Source organism: Thamnophis elegans, chromosome 9 (assembly GCF_009769535.1).
Source record: "Thamnophis elegans isolate rThaEle1 chromosome 9, rThaEle1.pri, whole genome shotgun sequence".
Classification (NCBI taxonomy): domain Eukaryota; kingdom Metazoa; phylum Chordata; class Lepidosauria; order Squamata; family Colubridae; genus Thamnophis; species Thamnophis elegans.
In genome coordinates this window covers 30,780,862-30,801,921 of record NC_045549.1, presented here as the reverse complement: position 1 = coordinate 30,801,921, position 21,060 = coordinate 30,780,862, and the positions used below count along the sequence as shown (strand labels likewise).

General features: G+C 40.9%; 1 protein-coding gene across 4 annotated transcripts in view; it reads left to right on the top strand.

The window, feature by feature from the left end:
- Positions 1-21,060, top strand: part of SMAD1 (SMAD family member 1) — a 45,803-nt gene that overhangs the window by 22,302 nt on the left and 2,441 nt on the right. For all 4 annotated transcript variants that reach the window (XM_032223865.1, XM_032223867.1, XM_032223868.1 and 1 more), the window contains 4 exons: positions 13,557-13,814; positions 14,584-14,700; positions 18,478-18,699; positions 19,833-20,089. In XM_032223865.1, the coding sequence (XP_032079756.1) occupies positions 13,557-13,814; positions 14,584-14,700; positions 18,478-18,699; positions 19,833-20,089 (854 nt within the window). The remainder of the gene's footprint in view (positions 1-13,556; positions 13,815-14,583; positions 14,701-18,477; positions 18,700-19,832; positions 20,090-21,060) is intronic.

Below are 21,060 nucleotides of genomic sequence, written 5' to 3'. Positions count from 1 at the left end.
CCCGCTGGGATTGCAAAGGGAGCTGATGGGATGGAGGAGGAGGAAGAGCGGGGAAGGGGTGTCGGAGGGGGACTAGAAGTTGGATCCCTCTGTGCGTTTCTCTAAATGCGACGCTGTCTGTTTCTCGGCGGTGGCCATCCTCCCCCGCTGGAAATTGTAACTTCGGTTGACGGGGGAGGACGGACGGGACAGGTAACCAGGTGACAAAACGATTCCCCGACCGGCTCCGGTGCTGTTAACCTCTGCTTTGTTTCTTCCCCCCCCCCATTTTGCCTCTAGTGCCGGGGCGGCAGGGCAGCTTTTGCCTGCTTTCAAGAAAGCTTTCTTGAAAGTGGACAAAAGCTGCCCCGGCGCCCCGGCGCTATGTCGGATATAGTGGCAGGGCGGCTTTTGCCTCTAGCGCCGGGGCGGCAGGGCGGCTTTTGCCCGCTTTCAAGAAAGTGGCACAAGCCGCCCTGCTGCCCCAGCGCTATGTCCGACATATAGGCATCCCACTATGTCCAAAAGCCCTGCCGCTATGTCCTACATAAAAAAAATGCCAGCCCGCATGCCAGCAGAGGTGGGTAAAACACACACACAAATTACTTACAATAATACAATTACTTACAAATTACATTAACTTTGAATTCCTCTCTCTCCCTACCTTTTCCAGCTGTTTCACAGAGGATTTCAACTCTGCTCTTGTCTGCCATGATAAAAATGTAAAAGGAAAAAGGCAAGAGCTGCTGAGGTGAAGCTGGGTTAGCTGCTGCCAGAGTCTCCAATGGATGACTCTGCTTAACTGTTTAAAAATGCCTCTAAATAAAACATCCTCTACAGGAGGAGGCAAGAGAACTAAGTGCCTCATCTACATAAGGAATTTTTCGGCTTTTAACCCTTGCTTAACTCTGCTCAAGTGATCATAAATGAGGCGCTTGGTTCTCCCGCCTCCTCCTGCAGAGGGCACTTTTTTAGAGGCTTTTTTAAACAGTTAAGCACTAAGCAGAGTCATTCACTGTGACTCTGGCAATAACTACCTCAGCCTTTTTCCTTTTACATTTTTTTTCTTTTCATGATAACAGTGGTGAAGCCCTGCCTCCCCTGACATATATATATGTGTGTGTGTGTGTGTGTGTGTGTGTGTTATATTTGTGCTGATAAATAAATAAAGGGAGACTAGTATAGACCTATTTCAAGCTATTTAGCTCTCATCAGCTAGCCATACCCTTGCTGGGAATTGAACCTGGCTAGCTGATGAGAGCTAAATAGCTTGAAATAGATCTATACTAGTCTCCCTTTATTTATTTATCAGCACAAATATAACTGTAACAAAAAGGCAACTGTAAAAAATATTGGGTTTCTGTCTGGATGGTCTCTTGTGACGAGCCGAAGGACAGAGAATGGAAGTGTAATCTTCCTCCCATATTTGGGCATACCAGGGGTTGTGACTTTAAATATATATAATATATATATATAAATATATATATTAAATATATATTAAATATATATTAAATATATATTAAATATATATAATCACTTTTATTATTTTATTATTTCCCACAGTAACAGACTTATGAGGTTGTAACTTGAACACAGCAATTATCTGTTTTTCTTGTGTATATTAATAACTCTGATAGCATTTTCCAAACAATACAATACAATAGCAGAATTGGAAGGGACCTTGGAGGTCTTCTAGTCCAACCCCCTGCCTAGGCAGGAAACCCTATACCGTTTCAGACAGATGGCTATCCAACATCTTCTTAAAGACTTCCAGTGTTGGGACAGTCACAACTTCTGGAGGCAAGCTGTTCCACATTAATTGTTCTAACTGTCAGGAAATTTCTCCTGAGTTCTAAGTTGCTTCTCTCCTTGATTAGTTTTCACCCATTGCTTCTTGTTCTACCCTCAGGTGCCTTGGAGAATAGTTTGACTCCCTCTTCTTTGTGGGAACCCCTGAGATATTGGAATACTGCTATCATGTCTCCCGTAGCCTTCTTTTCATTAAACTAGACATACCCAGTTCCTGCAACGTTCTTCATATGTTTTAGTCTCCAGTCCCCTAATCATCTTTGTTGCTCTTCTCTGCACTCTTTCTAGAGTCTCCACATCTTTTCTACATCATGGTGACGAAAACTGAATGCAGTTTTCCAAGTGTGGCCTTACCAAGGCATTATAAATGGTATTAACACTTCACGTGATCTTGATTCTATCCCTCTGTTTATGTTGCCTAGAACTGTATTGGCTTTTTTGGCAGCTGCTGCACACTGCTGGCTCATATTTAAATGGTTGTCCACTGGGACTCCAAGATCACAGTTACTACCATTGAGCAAGGTATCACCTACACCAGCGATGGCGAACCTTTTTTTGGCTTGTGTGCCATAAGTGGGGGGAGCGCAGGGGGGTGATGTGCCATAATGCAGTGTGTGACCCCATCAGTGCGCATGTGTGCACTACAGACCCCCCCCCCCAATTTTTGCATGCTTTTTTCACCCTCCCCAGGCTCCAGAGGCTTTATAGGAGCGAAAACAGGCCCCCCCCCCGGGACTCCCTCCGGAGGCTTCAGGGACCTTCAGGAGGCTTCCCTGAAGCCTCTGGAGCAGTCAAAATGATCCTCTGAGCAAACTGGAAGTCCGTTCCCGATCTTCCGGTTTGCCCATAGGGCCGGTTTTTGCGCTCTGGAGGCTTCACGGAAGCTCATGAAGCCTCCGGAGGGCCTCCGGGGAGGGGGTCGGGGGGCTCTTTTTGCCCTCCCCAGGCTCCTATAAAGCCTCTGGAGCCTGGGGAGGACAAAAAATGGCTTTTAAAAAGGGTGAACTCAGCTGGCCAGTGCGCGCATGCCTTTGTTCTGGATGTGTCTGAATTCATTATCCAGGATTTTTTAAATTTATTAAATTGATGTTTTTGATTTGTTGTTCTAGCTCTGATAGTCTACTGTAATAATTAATTAAAACAATTTTCAAATGCATTTTCTTTTTGTGATATATGCAGTCTGATGGAGTTTAACACAATTTCACAGTTTACAATATTAAGAGCTGCTTTTTCAACTTTGCAGCATAGATAACAATTTTTGTTTGCATGATGTACTACTATTCTAATAATTGTTGCTGAATTCCTGAATTAATCCTTCTAAAATGTTTAAAACTGGTTTCGCAGTTATAAAATCAGTATTAATCTACAAAACCAAGGGTGAATCTCCTCATCATACTAAATAATATCTACAGATTTTGGTATAATTTCACATATGATACAAAGTCAGTCAGTTGGGGCTTTTCAACAAACTATGGCATATTTAAAAAGACATCCAATCTTCTAAAAATCCAGAGGAAACGTTCTCTCTGCCATACTGAACCTTCCTATTACAAAAGAATATGAAGAGGAAAGATGGACTGAGAAATACTTAGCAATTCTTTGCCTTTGCCATTTGGAAAATACAAATATCTGTAAATCTGTTAATGGTTTTCCAGTGGAAGAGAGGGAGTGGTCACATGTGGGTATTCTCAAAGCCTGATTGGTCCAAACACTGAGAGTAAACTTCTTAAATATTCCTTCCTTCTATTCTTGCCCAGTTTCCTCTCAGTCTCTTGGTCCAAGCACTGTTGAGAATTATATTTAGGTAGGAAATTTATTTCTTTATTCAATCTGGTCTGGTATTTGGCTTAATTGGGCACTTTAAAAGTTCCTAAATTCAAAAATTGCAGCTGTGGCCCCAAGGGAAAGTCCCCTGCCTTGGGCAGTCGGGGAGGGCCCTGTGGGGCATCTATCCTCCCCTCTGCCCGGAGCCTCAGCCCTATCCCCGGGACTGCAGGGGTGCCAGCTCCAATCACAGCTGCGGGTGCGGCAGCTTTTCCCCTTTGTGGAGATCAGTGGGGGAAGCGGCTTCGGTGCCACAAGGAGCGCACGAGCTGCCCGCGGAGCCACTGTTTGGTTCGGGTGGCTGCTGCGCGCTTTGGCTGCTTATTATTGACGTGAGGGGGCAACTTGGGGGGGGAGTGTGAGCCTGTGTACCGCGTGGCCCCCAGCTTTGCCGGACCGATTTGCCCCCTTGTATTCTGCTGCTCGGCATAGTCCTCGGCCTCTTCTTCCGCGTAGGTGATTTGAGGTCTGGCAGCCATTTTAACTGCTGCCACGTGCGCAAGGCCTTCTTTGGCAGCACAGATCAGGAGGCTAGGCCAGGGCGTTTGGCCTAGTTCCTCCCATATTCTCCAAAGGCCCAGGTCCAGCGGGGCCTACAGAGGCCTGAATTCCTTCTTCCTCCACTCTTCGAGACACGTGAGTGGGGCGATGGAGGAGGGATCGGAAATTCCCCAGGACAGACAGAAGGCCTGGTAAGGAGGGAAGAGGGCCTGGAGCAGGTGTTCAGACCAGAAGTTCCCCCAACAAGGCCTTTCACTGCCCAGCACCCTTCTAGGTCCTCCACGAGGGAAGGAGGCTAGGAGGCACAAGGCCATAGAGAAGATCTTCGCCAGGGCGGAAAGGCAGGCCAAGTCTGCGAGGCCTGCCTCTTCCAGCAGGTCCCGGTCGCCAATCAGACCCCCTTCTGTGCATTCTTCCCCTTGGGGGTTCAGTCCTTCTTCTCCCTTGGCCTCTCCGGCCAGGTCCCGCAGCGATTCCAGGCGGAGGGGGTCTCCCTCTCCTTCGGTCTTCTTAGGTTTGGCTAGGAGAAGTGCTGCGGATCCTTTGGAAGGCACATCCAGGGGCCTTATCCCTCACGCAGGTTGGTGCCTCAGAGGCCTGGCTCTCCTTATGGAGACATGGAGAATTTGGAACGTCTTCCTGAAGGTATCAAAAGATTTATTTGTGCAGCTATCTCATGGGGCATCACCCAGCGGGACAGGGGTTCCCACTCTTCTAGGTGCGGGGGGGCAGGTCGTCCCCAGTATAGGGCATCCTCTCCATCCATGGTTAGCGAAGCTTCGGTCATGGGGGAGGAGAACCTCCAGGACATGGTTTTCTCAGAGGATGAGGATACCCACCCACCCCCCGATGCTCCCTCTTCCTCGGGCCTTTTTCCTCCGGCCATGTTCAAGATTCTCCTGAACAAGGTGAGGAAGACCACCAAAGTGGGGACAGGGGATCACACGGTACCACTTCCTAGGGACCCTGACATGGCCATGTTTTCACACACGGCCACAAACAAGGAGGAGATTCCAGCCCCTCCTTTGTTTATGGAGGTCCTGACAAACCAGTGGACCCGTCCCTCCAATTTCTCTAACCCTGGGTGTAATGATCGCCACTTCCCTATGGGAGCAGGCGTTTGCCCAGGCCATTCAGTTACCCACTATTGACGCCCCAGTTGCCACTCTGGTCTCCTCACCAGTGGTGTCTGGTGATACGGCAGATAAATTGAAGCCGGAGAATAAGCGTGCAGAGCTTACCCTGCGGAAAAATTTCAATGGCACTGCCTGGGCCATAAAGTCCGCGGCCTTGGCCTCGTATTTCAACCATGCCACGGTCATGTGGTTCCGGCAGCTCCAGGATCGCATTCCGATCCAGGACGAATGGCTCCACCATGATCTGGTTAAGATTATTGTGGCTTCCCAATTTTCTGCTGATGCAACTCTGGACACGGTTAAATTTGCGTCCAGCACCTTGGCCACCTCAGTTACTTCCCGCCGTCTTTTATGGCTTCGTAACTGGCAAATGGATAACAAGGCCAAGTGGAATCTGGCACCTGCCCCGCCTTCTCTGTTGCCGCTCCGGCCATATGGAATGAGCTGCCCCCAGAGATCCAGGCCCTCCCCACTCTCATGGCCTTTCGCAAAGCCATTAAAACCTGGCTTTTCCGGCAGGCCTTCTGATTGGGTGTTTGTTGCGTTCCTTTTTTAACTTCATGTGTCCTATTGTTTTTAAGTTCCTTTAATTTCTTTTCATTTCTGTAAGCCGCCCGGAGTCCTTCGGGATTGGGTGGCATTGAAATCAAATAAATTCAATTCAATTCAAGGGTTCTAATCTTTTTGAGGAGGCTCTCGACCTCATTCTGGTCGAGAACAAAGACAAGAAGAAAGTTCTCCCATCCAACACTAAAACGCCTGAGGCTCAGCCTCATCCTTATCATAGGCAGTCGTATAGGGCCCCGGACTATCAGCGTTTCTCCTCTTTCAGGCCTGACACGCAGTTTTCCAGCCTCCATTTTGCTGCTTGCTTTTGGCTGCCATTGAAACTGGAAGGGGGGGCATGGTATGTGGGTGGGGAAGTGTCAGCACAGGAGTGACTGTAAAAGGGAGGTGTTCTCACCATCTACTGCGCATGCTGCAGATAGAGGATTTGCTGCCAAGGGCAACTGTCCGGCATACCAGGCTGATGATGCTTTTTGAAGATGTCTCCCACATGACACCTATGGGGTGTACTGATTGGACTATGGGCTGAGGTTACCAGGGGCAGGGGGTTGGGTCACATATTGATATCTATGATTACGGGCACTTTTGCCTCAGACCTTGCTTTGCCTAGCTACTATCTACTCATGACCAGTAAAAGTACTCTTTAATTCTGCAAAATGGAGTTGAGTGGTTTCTTTCTTGGTTACTGAGCGAAACAGCCCTGACAGTCGTCCTTTCAGGACAGGAACAGATTCCAAGATCAGTCCTTTCGTGGTCCTTTCGAGGTGGCGGCGGTCGCCCCTACTGCAGGGGGAAGTGACTCGAACCTGAGTCGTCCTGTAGGCGGCCACCTGTCCCTCTATGCGGATCAATGGGAGGGGATCATGTCTGACGCTTGGGTCAGGTCCACGGTACATCAGGGTCTCAGGTTAGAATTTCTTTCCACCCCTTCGAATTTCTTCAGGTCGTTCCCTCCGTCCCGGAGCTTGGAGCGCCGCCATCTGATGGATCAGGCCATAAAACACCTTCGCGACATTCAGGCGGTGGAAACAGTTCCCCTTGTGGAACGGGGTCTGGGCCATTACTCCAATCTGCTTGTGGTTCCAAAGAGTTCGGGGAGCTGGAGGACAATTCTGGACCTCAAACGCCTGAACCGTTTCTTAGTGTACAGGCGCTTCAAGATGTCTTCCCTCAAGTCTATCCTTCAGGGCATCCGAAAGGGGGATTTCTTGGCATCTGTAGACCTGACAGAGGCCTAATTCTATATTCCAATTCTGCCGGCTCATCGCAGGTTTCTGAGATTCTCGCATGGGGACCGCCACTACCAGTACAGGGCTCTCCCCTTCGGGTTGGCTTCAGCCCCTCGTTGAAGGTACTGTGGGTTTGGCGGCTCATCTGCGTTCCATCCCGGTGAGACTCCAATGTTACCTAGACGATGTCCTAGTCCAGGTTTGTAATTTAGTGAAATAGTTTGGCTTTTCAGGGAGGGGGTGATTATTTTAGCCTCAGTTTATACTGAATTAAACAGGGTGAGTTGTAACTAGCCCTTGTAGTTTATTATGAAACTTCATGGGCACATTTTTGTAGTGCATACATTTGTTTATATGTGTGAATGTGTAACCTACCTAGACACTGCAAGTGAACTCTCAGTGTATTCATATTGATTGTCTAATCACCATTTTAAACAAAATTAAAATGGGGTGGAGGGAGTATTTGCGTAGTCATGTTGAAGTTTAACATAAATACAGCTGATGAAATTAAGTTTTATTTCATTAAAGTAGCTTCAAATTTTAATTAAATTTTGTCCCTCATATATTTCAGTAAGTTGCAGCTAACAAATTGTTGATAACATTGAAAATACAAATAGTCTTGGCTTAATTATGGCAATTGGGAGTGGCACATGACCAGATCAACATTTTTTTTAAAAAATATATTTTTTATTCATTTTCACATTCAATTTTACAATCACTTATATACTGGATATTTGCTATAAGAAAAGAAATAAAATAAAAGAAAAAAGAAAAAAGAAAACACGATTCATCATCATTCAGCATAAGACAAAACCCCACCTGACACTTCCAACCTCCATACACCCCATCTTCCCCCTCCAACTTTCCTTTCCTCCCTCTAACACTCCCCTTTCCTACTTCCCTTTCCCCTCAAACCTTCCTTCTTACACCCTCCTTACATTCCCCTCTCACTCCCTCCTTGCTCCTCCCTCTTCTTTCCTTCTACCTCTCCCCTTGGTGTATTCCTTTATTCAACTCTTATTTATTAATATTGAACTATAAAGATAGAAAATAGGAAACAAAATATGATAAAAAGAGAAAGAAAAAAAAAACCAAAGGAAAAAAATATAAAGAAAGAAAAAAAAGAAAAGACAACCGTATACAAGTGCATTCTTCTTCTTATTGAAACTATATTACCACCCACCCACCCACCCCCCATAGGTCCCCCTCCCTAGTCCCCCCCGACTTCCCAGGGCCCACACCTGGCATTGTCCTCTGTCAAACCCCTTCTAAAGTATCTTGTGATCCTATGAATTAAAAATAAAAGTAATATAAGAAAAAAATTGATACAAAAAAAATTACAAATTATAAAAAGGAAAAGAAAAGAAAAAAAAAGAAAAAAGAAAAAACTCTTTGTATTAAGCTCAGCCCCCCATCTTTATTAATGTTTAAGCAGTATAAATCATTCTATATATATTTTATTCTCGTCTCTTGCTTCTTTGTTATTTACCCGAACTTCCTGTAGACTCCCCAGTTCATCTTCCTTAACCTTATATTCAAATAAAAATTTATGCAAATTTATGCAGACATCAGTTTTCGATCTAGCTCAAAATGATCTCACCAAAATTTCCTTTCTAGTAGGATTTAAACAGCGTGGATCATTCCACCTATTCAAATAATAATTTACCCAAGAATCAGTTTACATTCTGTCTCGAGATAATCTCACCAAGCTTTCCCTTCTAATAGAGTTTAAACAACGTAGATTATTCCGCATGAATTTTACCCTCATCCCTTGCTTCTCTGATATTTACCACAACTTCCTGTAGTCACTCCAACTAATCTTTCTTAACCTTATTTTCGAATAATAATTTACACAAGAGTCAGTTTGCCTTTTAACTCAAAGTAATCTGATCAAGCTTTCGCTACCCCTCCACCTACCCCGCGTTACCCGGCTCCCTTCCTCCCAAACCAAAATTCAGTAAAATTACCATCTCCACTCTCTTCACTTTAAAGTCCTGAACAATTTAAGTTAAAGTTCAAACATATAAGTCCCGTGAAATGTGTTCAACATCCGCTCCACGTAATTCAGTCCCAATATCACACCACCAGTATCCAATTCCGCTTTTTCAACCGGAGAGAGATCGCAAACCCCCATTCAATCCACAACTTTGAGAAATATTTTGAAATGTCTAACAGGAAAACATCGTAGTCTAGAGACTGAATATCTTGCAAATTGTTGGGTCTAAACAGGATTACCGTATCTTAAACCAAACAAATATTTTGAAGACATAGCTAAATCCTCGATCTCCGCTCTTCTGCTTCTCCAGGAGGGGGAGAGCTACACCCTCCGTCTTGCAGCCATGTGGTCTGCTGCTTGCCTTCCCCTCCGCCTTGTCTTTCCTCTTTTCCGAGTGAGTCAGGAAGTCCCGCCTTCAAAGTCTTATAGTAGAAATCTTGAGCTTCCGAAACAGAATTGAGACGAAATCTTTGATTCTCAAATGTGACCGTGATGCCAGCTGGTGCTTCCCATTTATACTGAATCTGGTGTTTTCTAAGCTCTTCAGTTAGAAAAGTATAGTCTCTTCTTGCTTTTAACATCTGGGATGGTATTTCTTTGAAGACAATCAAATCCTGCCCATCAACTCGCAACCTATTGTTGTAAAACTTTTGTATGATCGCATTTCTGGATTCTTTTGTGGAGAAATATATGATTATGTCCCTCGGGAGCTGTCGCTGTTCTGCTACCAACGAATTCTGGCGATAGATTTTCCGAATCTGCCAATCAAAATTAAATCCCGGACTTCCCACCGCATGGCTGAAGGCCTCAACAAAAGTCTGTTTCAAATTCTCTCGCTCCTTTTCACGCAATCCTCTGACTCTTATTGCAAATGCCTTCCTGTTAAAATTTATCATAACGAGCTGTTCTTGAGTATCTCTAATTTTTTGTTGTAATGTTTGCATGTTAGTAGTCAAATTAGAATTAGCCTCCTCCAAACTTTCCAATTTATTCTCCATTTCAGCGGTGTAATCTGTCAGAGCAGACACGGCTACAAACGTATTCGCCTTCATTTGGGCAATCTTAGTCTTTAAGTTATCATATAACTCCAATACAAATTCTTTAATTTCCTGTTTAAAGTCATTAAGCATTTGAAAAAAAAATTCCTGTGTTAAGAAATCTCCAGTAGAGGGCGTAGGAGACAAGGGCAGCGATTTTGTAACAGATTCTTTAAGCACATTCGTAGAAAAACGCTTCGGCTTTGACCTGGGAACCATCATGAGTAAAGAGATAAACAAATAAACAGCGCTCTCGCTCCCCTCAATTTCCAAAAAAAAAATTTGTTTGTAGATTTTGGGTAGTTAATGAGGAATAGTCTCCAGGAAGGTAAAGCCGGCTAAGTACATCCCCTATCAGTCACCAACGGAGAAAAATCGCCATTTTGTAATGCGTTTAAACAAAGAAGCCTCTAGGACAAACGAGGCTGGTGTTTAAGATAGTAATAAAAGTAAAACCTCTCAGGGGTGGGACCCGCTCGTATTAATCATAACTTCAAACAACTTTGCTTTGTCCTGAGGGGGGAGTCTCCTGTCTAGGGCTGCAAAAAAGGCAGCTGAGAAGAACTGGCTGGAGATAAGGGCTCAGCTAACGCTGGATCTAATCTCCATCCACAGCCAAAAAAAAGGAAGAAGGCTGTGAACTACGAATAGACCCTAGCCACTGGGCTTCTCCCTGCCCCTTTCTTGCCAAAAAGGGGTGATATCTTTGATCTTATTTAGATATACAGACCAGATCTCTGAGAGGAGCTCCGTTGAGCTCTCGTCAGTGACAGGCTCCTCCCCCAGAAGTCCTGACCAGATCAACATTGATGGTAGTTGTAAGCAGTTCCAGTTATGTTGTCTTATTTTTATCTGGCCTCAGTTTTGCCGATAGAAAAAGATCAATATCAATACCTCTCATCTTGTGATTTTTAGGGCTTTTTGAAACTGTTCTCTAGCAGTCTATCTTAGCCTGTTCAGATACTTCTTCCCCTTCCTCTTCTTTCCTTTTTCTTTCTTTCCCTTATTTATTATTTATTGACTACATTTATATCCCCCCCTTACTCTGCAAAAGACTCTTCTATTCCCTTCCTAACGCAACCACTCTTCCCTTTTAAAATAATCTTCTGTCTTTGTTTCAGCTTGGAAGCAGAACGGAAATGCTTGTGGGCTGGTGTAAAATTTGTGCATCTATGAAAGAAATGGGAATTAATTAATTTATAATTGGGGTATTTTACTGATATAAATAATTTTGATCAATACATTGATTTGGTTAATACCATTTTTTCCTTGTCTTGCCTTTTTCTGAAATGTAGCTTCTAGTACTAAATTATACATGTAATCATACGTATATATTTATTTATACAAATGTGTCACATGTGTATTTGTCAATTCAAAAGTTGGCAAGATGGGCATTGTACAACATTTTGATCTTGTGTTTATAATTTTGAAATGTCAGAGATAATACTTGGAGGCCTGTATTATACATGAAGCAAAATCAGAAGGTTTTTTTTTTAAACTATGATTTGTTGGGCAAAATATAATCTGGTTCACACATAACACTAAATGATAATGTGTGGTTTTTGCATAGCATACTAGGTAAAACACCGTAGGTGATCATATATTAGATCTGGTTTTTGTCTCAGATTGTTGAAATGTGATTTGAGGATTGGGGACATTAATATCTGTCACAGTCTTTCTAGATCCATAGTCTAATGTCCTTCAATTCCATTGGAAGCAGTTTCCTAAATTCCTAGCTTGCATTCCTACCAGTTGAGAATTTTGGAAGTTCGTATTTGGAAAATACAGAGCTCCAGAAGATTGCTTAGGTCCAAGATATAATAGTGCTCTATACAGTGCAGTAGAACATTTACTTTAGTCTAGGCAAGAGTTAACACCTCTACAGCTTTACCCTCCAGGGGCTCACAGCCTCTCCAAAGAGCAGATGTGGGCCTCTTGTTTGCTTTGTGGCAACAGGTGTGCTTGGCTGAATACAGCAGAAGTCTCATGCTGTCTCTTCAATTATATCTCTTCCCCTGGGCTGGCAGCAATTTCTGAAATTCAGCATTCTCCCCTGCTATGTGCATTTTTAGCCATTTATTTTTTACAGTGACGATTCTGAACCTGATCAAGCTTTACAATTTAAAAATGTGTATTTTCCTGAACACAGCTACTATCATTGATCTGGTTCAAGCAACATTTCTGGTTTATTTTACAAACCACTATTGATGGGGTTTACATAACACATTAAACCATAAGCAATGGTTTAACAAATGGTTGGGGTCACTCGTAATGTTCAGTGAAATTCAGAAAAATTATATTAAAGTTTAGCATAGCTAAACTTAGAGCATGTATATATAGAAGCATCACTTCTAGCATATGTTTCCCATTATAGCTCATGCACTTAATGCCACTAATTTAGGCCCGATTATTATGCTGGGAAGCATCATGTTTTCCCTTTCATAAAAAACTAAATTATAAAGATCTGGGTAAGACCACGTAAAATCTCGATAAGGTGTGCAATGAGAAGAATTAATAAATGAAAAGAGAGGTTCACACCCCAAAATGGGTATATTGTTTAAAATGGCCTGGCCTAAGAGATTGACATGGGTGCCATTATAGCATCTTTGAAGGAACTTTTCCCCTTCTTTCTGCCCTTTGTAGTTTATATGGAGAATCCAGTGTCTTTTGCCCCTGGAAAATCTGATTAGGATACCAAATGTGTCTGCAGATATTCATTCAGCTTTTGTGGGAACTTGATAAAATTACTTGACTTGAAATGTCTTGCGTGCCTTTGCTTAAATGTTAGAGAAGTGGGAATATCTGACTATTTCACTATGATGCAGTATTACTAGGCCTCAGGAAACACACATCCTGTCATCAGTCTTCCTTAGTGACTTGGAATAAGTTCTTGTCTCTCAGCTCAATGTACCCAGGTTGGTTGTTGTGGATAAAAAATTTGAAGAAGGCAGCACTATATATATTGACTCAAAAAGAGGAAAAATGGGATACAAGTCATGTATAATGGAATAAACCTAAACCTGAACTATTCTAGATTTAATCCAGAAGGTTCAGTTAGCGCCCTTAGTAGCTAAGCTTAAATTGATGGATGCCAGTACCCAATACTTTGCATATATTAAAGACTGGCCCTTGTATATGTTTCTTTAGCTTCGGGAGTTGAAAATGAGGAAAGTGCGGGTAGATTACTTTTGCTATTCTTCTTAGTTGTGAATCCCAGGGCAGCTATACTACTCTGCATGCAAACCTAACCATCTTTCTCCCAGTTGCTGTGAAAATTAAACTTCCAGCTTTGGGATCCTGGCAGTTGCTGCATCGAGCAAAAATTTAAGTTGTGTAGTAACTAAACACAAGGAAATATTTTTGCTTAGTCCTGCTTGTTCCTAAAATAAGACCTCTTGATTAACTGCAAATGAAATTATGATTGTACAGCTATCAAGTGTACTTGTTTTCAACCCTCCTCTTTCTCTTTTCTTTTCAGTTCTTCCTCCTGTGCTTGTTCCTAGACACAGTGAATACAACCCTCAGCACAGTCTCCTGGCACAATTTCGCAACTTGGGACAAAACGAGCCGCATATGCCACACAATGCTACTTTTCCAGACTCTTTCCAGCAACCCAACAGTCACCCATTTCCCCATTCACCAAACAGTAGCTATCCAAATTCGCCTGGAAGCAGCAGTGGTACCTACCCTCATTCACCTGCCAGCTCAGACCCAGGAAGCCCTTTTCAGATGCCAGGTAAAGCTTCCTCTGAGAAGTCTCAGCAGCAGCTTCTTAGCATTGACAATGGTCTTGTGTTAGAAATAAACATCAGGGCAATGTTAGCATAATAATAATGTGGAGATAATCACCTGTGGCTGAAAACCAGTAATATTAAAAGTAAGTCTTACATTGATGTTTTTTGCCATTGATTATTACATTTTAATGTCATCATCAATAAGTTGTGCTTTAAATTTGTTGTGCATTAGGATGTACTTGTCTGCTGATAAATATATTGGAAAAGATGACCTGTATGCAGATCATCAGCACTTCTTTTTCATATACCCTGTTCCCTGAAAATAAGACCTCCCCAGATAATAAGCCCTCCCTGAAAATATGGCAACACAGCAGCAGCCATGAGTTGACTATGCTCACTCCCTCCTGCATCTCAAAAATAATAAGATCTCTCTCAAAATAAGGCCAAGTAGTTATTTCAGGATTTTAAAAAAAAATAAGACCCTGTCTTATTTTCAGGGAAGCACGGTATAGGAATTTGATCTGTTTGCGCCAGAACTTTCTGAAATCTAATTCCCTCAAGGAAAAGTAAACTTAGGTATAATTAATCAAAGAGTAATAATTTCTTTGTTAGCCGTGTTAATAGAGATGAGTAAAAATGGATGGTTTTCTATTGTTGTTGTTGTTGTTGTTATTATTGTTATTATTATTACATTGTAGTTGGCTTAGCTTAACCCTATCCATAAAATGGATAAGTACAGAGATGAAATAACAGTATTTTGTATTACCTCAGCTGATACTCCGCCTCCTGCTTACCTACCTCCAGAAGATCAGATGACCCAGGATGGTTCACAACCAATGGATACCAATATGATGGCACCTTCAATTCCTTCAGAAGTAAACAGAGGAGGTGACACTTCATATTTCAGTTATGAAAAATGTCTATATATGGCACTTTCCCCCACCCCACGTTTTATATTTTCATTGCATTAATTGTCTTATCTTCCTGCTAAAGAGACATGATAAAAATAACATATATCCACTGTAAATGTTGCACTGAAAAACAGCAGTGGATATGCTCCGATTCTTATGTTAAAACTTGTGCAAAATGGTACAGCAGACAAAGTTGCATTTAATTGAGCACTAGCATTCAATATATGTTCACACATTTTGCTTTACTTGGAGAAACTTCAATCACAATATGCCCTATCAAGCTGTTGTGACCACATATGCAACCACCTGGATAACTTGGCTGCTACCAGGCCTAGTAAGCAACTGAAAAGTATTTGAAAGATAAGAGTGAGCAACAATTTCTTCATGTTACTCTGCTTTAAAGCAGGTTTTTAGTAGATAAATGCAAACACTTGGTAATTTTGTTGATCTGTTTATTGTAGGTAGTCCTTGCAGCTGACTAAGGCAAATTTACCAGTGTTTTGCTTTAACTATGATTTGCTGCATATTTTAATTTTTTTTATAAATTTACTATATCTCAACCCTAAAATATTTTCATTTCTTAGGACTGTCCCCCTCTTCTATCCATGTAAGCTGTGAGATTTGGTCCTTGGGTTTTTAAGGGGTATGATATAAGTTGCCACAAACTAGTAATGGGAGGGAAAGAGACAAGTGTGCATACCCTTTGGCATTTAATTGAATCAACTTTGAACTTAAGAATATGAACACATTACAGTTAGTCCATGGGTTAATAACTAGTTCCATTCCCTAACTGTCTTAACCCAAATTTGTATTTAAGTCGGAATGTACATAGAGGCAAAAGGCCTATTACTAAAAATGGAAAGTGGCATTGTCCCAGCAAATGAAAGCACTGAAGCAGTGCAATGTTTTTAGGAACCAATGAAAATGGCTGAAAACAGGCTATAGCTTAAAAACTTTTGGCTTCAGCAGTTCTAGAAATATTGTGCCGCTTCAGTGCTTTGTGAGCTGGAGGAAGAGAATGCCATCCACCTTTTTCAGTAATGGGCAGCTTTTTCATATCCTTAAGGACAACCCCTTAAGGACTTGGGATTTATATTGTTTGGCAGGGAGCAAATAAGATGAAGCAGATTGGACTTCAGAATGCAGAAAGAGTAAAGTTGTCAACCTGATTCCTACTAGTAATATTAGCAATTAAAACACTGTAATTAGAGTGGTACAATACCTTCTCTTAATTTTATGAAAGGGAAACAGACTCTTCTTTCCATTCATATTATTTATTCCACACCTGTTTCCGCTAATTCAGTAAGCTCTTTATCTCTCCCCCATACCTCTACCTGATGTGCATGGTTACATCCTTTGTTTAATAGCCTTTCAAAAAGGTCTGCTGCAGTTCATGTTTATGAAGGGCCCGAGCAATAAACACAAACCCCGGTGCTCTCTGGCTACAGACATTTGGAGGCCTGTTCCTTGTGAAGATTTGTTAGTCTTAAGAGATTTTACTTAACAAGCTGCATCCTGTCAATGAAGTTGGGTAATTCCTATTGTTGGCTCATGCTGGGAATGGAGAGACAAAACGCACCTGCTCTGCATGACTTAAGGCAAATGTGAGGAAGTTCGTATGAAATCTGCCTGTGTGTGTGTGTGTGTGTGTGTGTGTGTGTGTGTGTGTGTGTGTGTAAAAAAGAGAGAGATGATTTCACTCTTCAGGAATGGCCAGCTGGCAGGATTTCTTCCTGAGTTTGAGAACTAGGGCAAAGCTGTGCAGCAGTAATAGTTACTGGCATCTTGCTGTGAAAGTGTACTGAGTTACTAATAATTAAAGATTGCCTAACAGTGACTTGAAAGGATTAAAAATGCCGTGAATTGTTTGCATCAGCACTTGGCTTATCCTTAACATGTTGTGCCACCCCAGCCATCTGTAGTTTTTTCAGTAAACCATTTTTAAATGAACCGTGGCTCAGCATAGTGTTTGAACCCTGTTGTTCAATTTCATTTGGGAAAACCATATTGGGAACTATCCTTTTTTAAATATTGAATCACATATTGGTAAATTCTTACCTATACCAAAAAAAAGTCTGTGTTCACCTATTGTGCAAGCAGTTGTGATGTGTCAAATAAATATGGGAGAGAAGGTGCAAATCCAGATTGCTCATTAATGTCACTGAGTAATGGTGTTTTTATTCTGAAGCTACTTAATAGGATGGGTATGAGAATAAAATGCAAGGAAGTCCATGTCTCTGGCCTCAAGCTGCTTGGATAAAAATAACACTGTGTAAACAGACATTATCAGTCATATAAATGTGAATTACTCTGGGTAAATATAACTATCAAAAAGGAAGGCAAGAGTTCCTGGAAGCAATCAGTTTCTTTAGCCAGAAAAGGCAAAAACATATTTCTTAAATTTGTAGTTTAGTGGGTCAGGAAGAGGTTATTGTTGCTATTCATAACAAAGCCAACACTTTCCCTCTTAACACTTTAATGAGATTATAAATTAAAAACTCATCAAAAACAAATTGGCTGCATGAACACAACCTAAAAATTATAGTGCAGAATGAGTGCATTCACTCCTCTTATATGAGTGCTCCCCCCAAAAATGGACCTTGTGTATCTTTCGGTTTCATTACTCTTTATTAAGATGTTTGAGTGCTTGTAGCAGAAAGTTGTGTAGTTGCATTAATATAGTTATGTCAGTTTATTCCCTTGTTGAACAGGGGAGCAGGGATTTTTTTCTGGCTAGAGGCAGTTCTGGTTGCTGAGAGGAAGGAATGGTTATTGTTGACTGGAATACTTCCTTAGCTGAAATCTGTAAAAAAAAGAGAGAAAAGATTAATAAATGCATCTCTTAAATAAACATTCCAAAAATACAACTCCATTATATTTTGTTTAAAATAATTTACAAAGTTTGTATATTGCAGTAACCCATAACATGGGTTGGATTTGGGGGTCTCAAAAAAAAAAGAATATATGTAGCTTGGGGATGAACTAAGGAATCCTTGGTGCTCCCTGAGCTTGGTTGTTTGCTTCAGATACAGTATTTCATTATATGACCAGGTTACATCAGTGTAAGTGATGTGGAGTTTGCCTTGTATATATATTACAGTTTGCCTTAGTTGGATAATGAAACATGTACAAGCAAACAACCAAACTCAAGAGAGTACCAAAGGCTCCACAGGTTTGGGTTCTGTATACACTCAGTTCTTGTGGTTTATAAAACAAAGTTTATACTTGCTTATTGTATGAATAGTCATTAAAAGTTATTCAATAAACCCTGGTTAAACCAAACCTCAGGAACTGTAATAATTGAGACATAATTATGTGTTCACTTTGTTACAGTAGACTAAATTTGGTAAATTAATTCTTAGGAAGAGAACTTACTGTCTATTCCATAAGAATTTACCATACATCATAATGTATTTGTTATCTTTAAGAACTATACACCCTTTATTTTTGTAAGCCAACATGCAAACCTGCTTAGAACTGTTCTTTTTTAAAAAAATAAATCCTCATTCAGCTTGCTCAAACCTCCTTTCCATTTCTCAAAGCTTAGAATCCTTTGATTGAATTACTTATATGGTTTAAATATCATATAATGGGACACTGTGGGAGAATTTCTAATTAGAAGCTACACCATCAGATTCCCCCTCCTCATGATCTTAACCCAAAGTCTACACAATGAATATAAATAAATTAAACTGTAAAGCCCAGGAATTCATTAATTCTAGCATTGCTGATTTCTGTTTTTCTTCTGTTGCAGATGTTCAGGCAGTTGCTTATGAAGAGCCAAAACACTGGTGCTCTATTGTCTATTATGAACTCAATAATCGTGTTGGGGAGGCATTTCATGCCTCTTCCACAAGTTTGTTGGTGGATGGCTTCACTGATCCCTCCAATAACAAGAACAGGTTTTGCCTGGGGCTCTTGTCAAATGTTAACCGGAATTCTACTATTGAGAATACTAGGCGGCATATTGGCAAAGGTATTGTTGGTTCTGATCATGTCAGTACACTTGGGATGCAAGCTACATTTAACAGCTTTAAGGCTTCATTGCAAAACAATGTATTCAACAACATTATTCATATGTTTATCACTCCAAAATGTTAATAACCTGTAGGAATGGGATTATACCTTTCCCCAATATGATGGATGTATCTCCAGAAAAAAAACTGATCCTGCTACCCAGAGATAGTGAGAAATATAGTCTAATGCAGATTAAGGAAAGCTGCTACAACATTTTCTAGAAATAATCAATTTGAAAAGTATCTGAGCTATGGCTGAAGTACTGGATTTAATAGTAGGTCCTTATTATTGGAGGCTGAAATATCTATTGAGCCACCTGAATACAGAGGTATTGGTGTATTTTGTGTAATAATAGATGAAGAATAAGGGGAAAGTAGTTGGAGATGTCTCTTTCTAATCCACAATTGCAAATTGGAATTTTAAAGTGTTTTTTTTTAAGTCAAACAAGTTTCATTTGAATTGGCAAAATTATATAACTTTTGTAGCATGCTGCATCTTTACTTTTAAGAACTAAAGTGAATAGTAGCAGTTTGGGTTTGGGTTTTCTATAATCTTTTTTTTAATGATGAAGACTTGGGATGAATCCTATAGAAAAATAATTTTCTGAGTAATTTTGATGAATGGCAAAGGCATTTGTTGAAAAGGGAAGTATTAGCACACAGTTGTGCTCAAAATACTTTTAAAAAGCCAGGAGTATGTACAAGTAAAAGATCTTTGTTCCCTATCCCCCATTGCTAGTTAGGAGAGAAAGCGTTTTTTCCAGATGTGTGTAAGACAATTGCATCCCAGTTAGGCATCATAAAGAAGTTGTAGTTTTGACTAATTGCAAGCAGATTGGCTATATTACTGAACGTGAATTCATGAATTCTTGTCTTTTGATAGTTTTAGGCTGCCAAAACAAATATCTAGCAGTATTCTTGTAGTTCATAATTGGGGAAATACATAGTATATGCAGATGACTAAAACCTTACTTTTTCTACGCATCTGCTAAGTTGCTTGAGATAAATGCAATTCCTCATTTATATTTTGTGTCAGAAGTAGAAGTTCCTACAATTTCAGAGAAATTCTAACAATCTTCTGTCTCTTTTATAGGAGTTCATCTGTATTATGTTGGTGGAGAAGTCTATGCAGAATGCCTTAGTGACAGTAGTATATTTGTGCAAAGCCGAAATTGCAATTACCATCATGGCTTTCATCCAACTACCGTCTGCAAAATTCCGAGTGGCTGCAGCTTAAAAATTTTCAACAATCAAGAATTTGCTCAACTTTTAGCTCAGTCAGTGAACCATGGCTTTGAAACAGTGTATGAACTCACTAAGATGTGCACTATTCGTATGAGTTTTGTAAAGGTAAGCAAGGTTTTCCATCTGTGTGCGTGGATGAGTGACTTTTTGAGCCAGCGAAACGAAAAGAATTCAAGTTGCTAACAGTTCACTTCCTGATCTCCAAACACTAAAATTCAAAAGGCATTCATTTGCCTAAAATCTTAGAGCTCAGCTGAATTTCTCTCATATGTGTGCATGTATGAAGAGAGAGTTTCTCAAAACTGGACTGCGATCTGGATCTGCACTAAATGTGTTTGGGAAAGGAAATATTGCTGGTTGTGGCAGCTGAAGTGTCCTGACAGCAATCACAAACAGCCCTTCAAGCAGATGTATGAGACTTCTAAAGGATACCGCTGCTCTTAATGCTTTGAAGAAAGATGTTTTGCTTATTCCAGTACCTTGTTGGAATGCTTTACATAGTTATTAATCCATATTTTGAGATAAAATCTTGACCAGAATTTCAGATCAATTAAGTGTTGGATTATTTGCCGTTCCGTGAAAAGTCAGTGGAGTGGAATGGAGAGTAATACTCCTCTTGAAGATACTACATATTTTAGCAGTTTAATTTTGGAAGATAATATTCGTAATAATTTAAAAATTAATGCATAATTTCTTGTAATTAGATGGATATTAAATAGGTAGATACTTATTTATTTGTCAGATTTATATCCTGCTTTTCCTTTAGGAGTTCAAGACAATTCCTTCCTCTTTTTTCTCCTGATAGGAATCGCTTGCTGGGAAAGATGGGTTTCATACACCCGTAGTCACTCAGTAAGCCTCTGTGACTGGGGTGAATGAAATCTGGCTCTTCCCAGGGCTGATTGCATACCCTGATTGTACCTAATTGGCTTCCTTGATAGTAAAGTGTATGACTCAATACAAATAATTGAAACTAAAACATGGACTAATTATACAGGTAGTCCTTGTCTTATATAACAGTTTATTTAGTGGCTATTCAGCGTTACAATGGCTCTGGAAAAAGTGACTTGCAACTA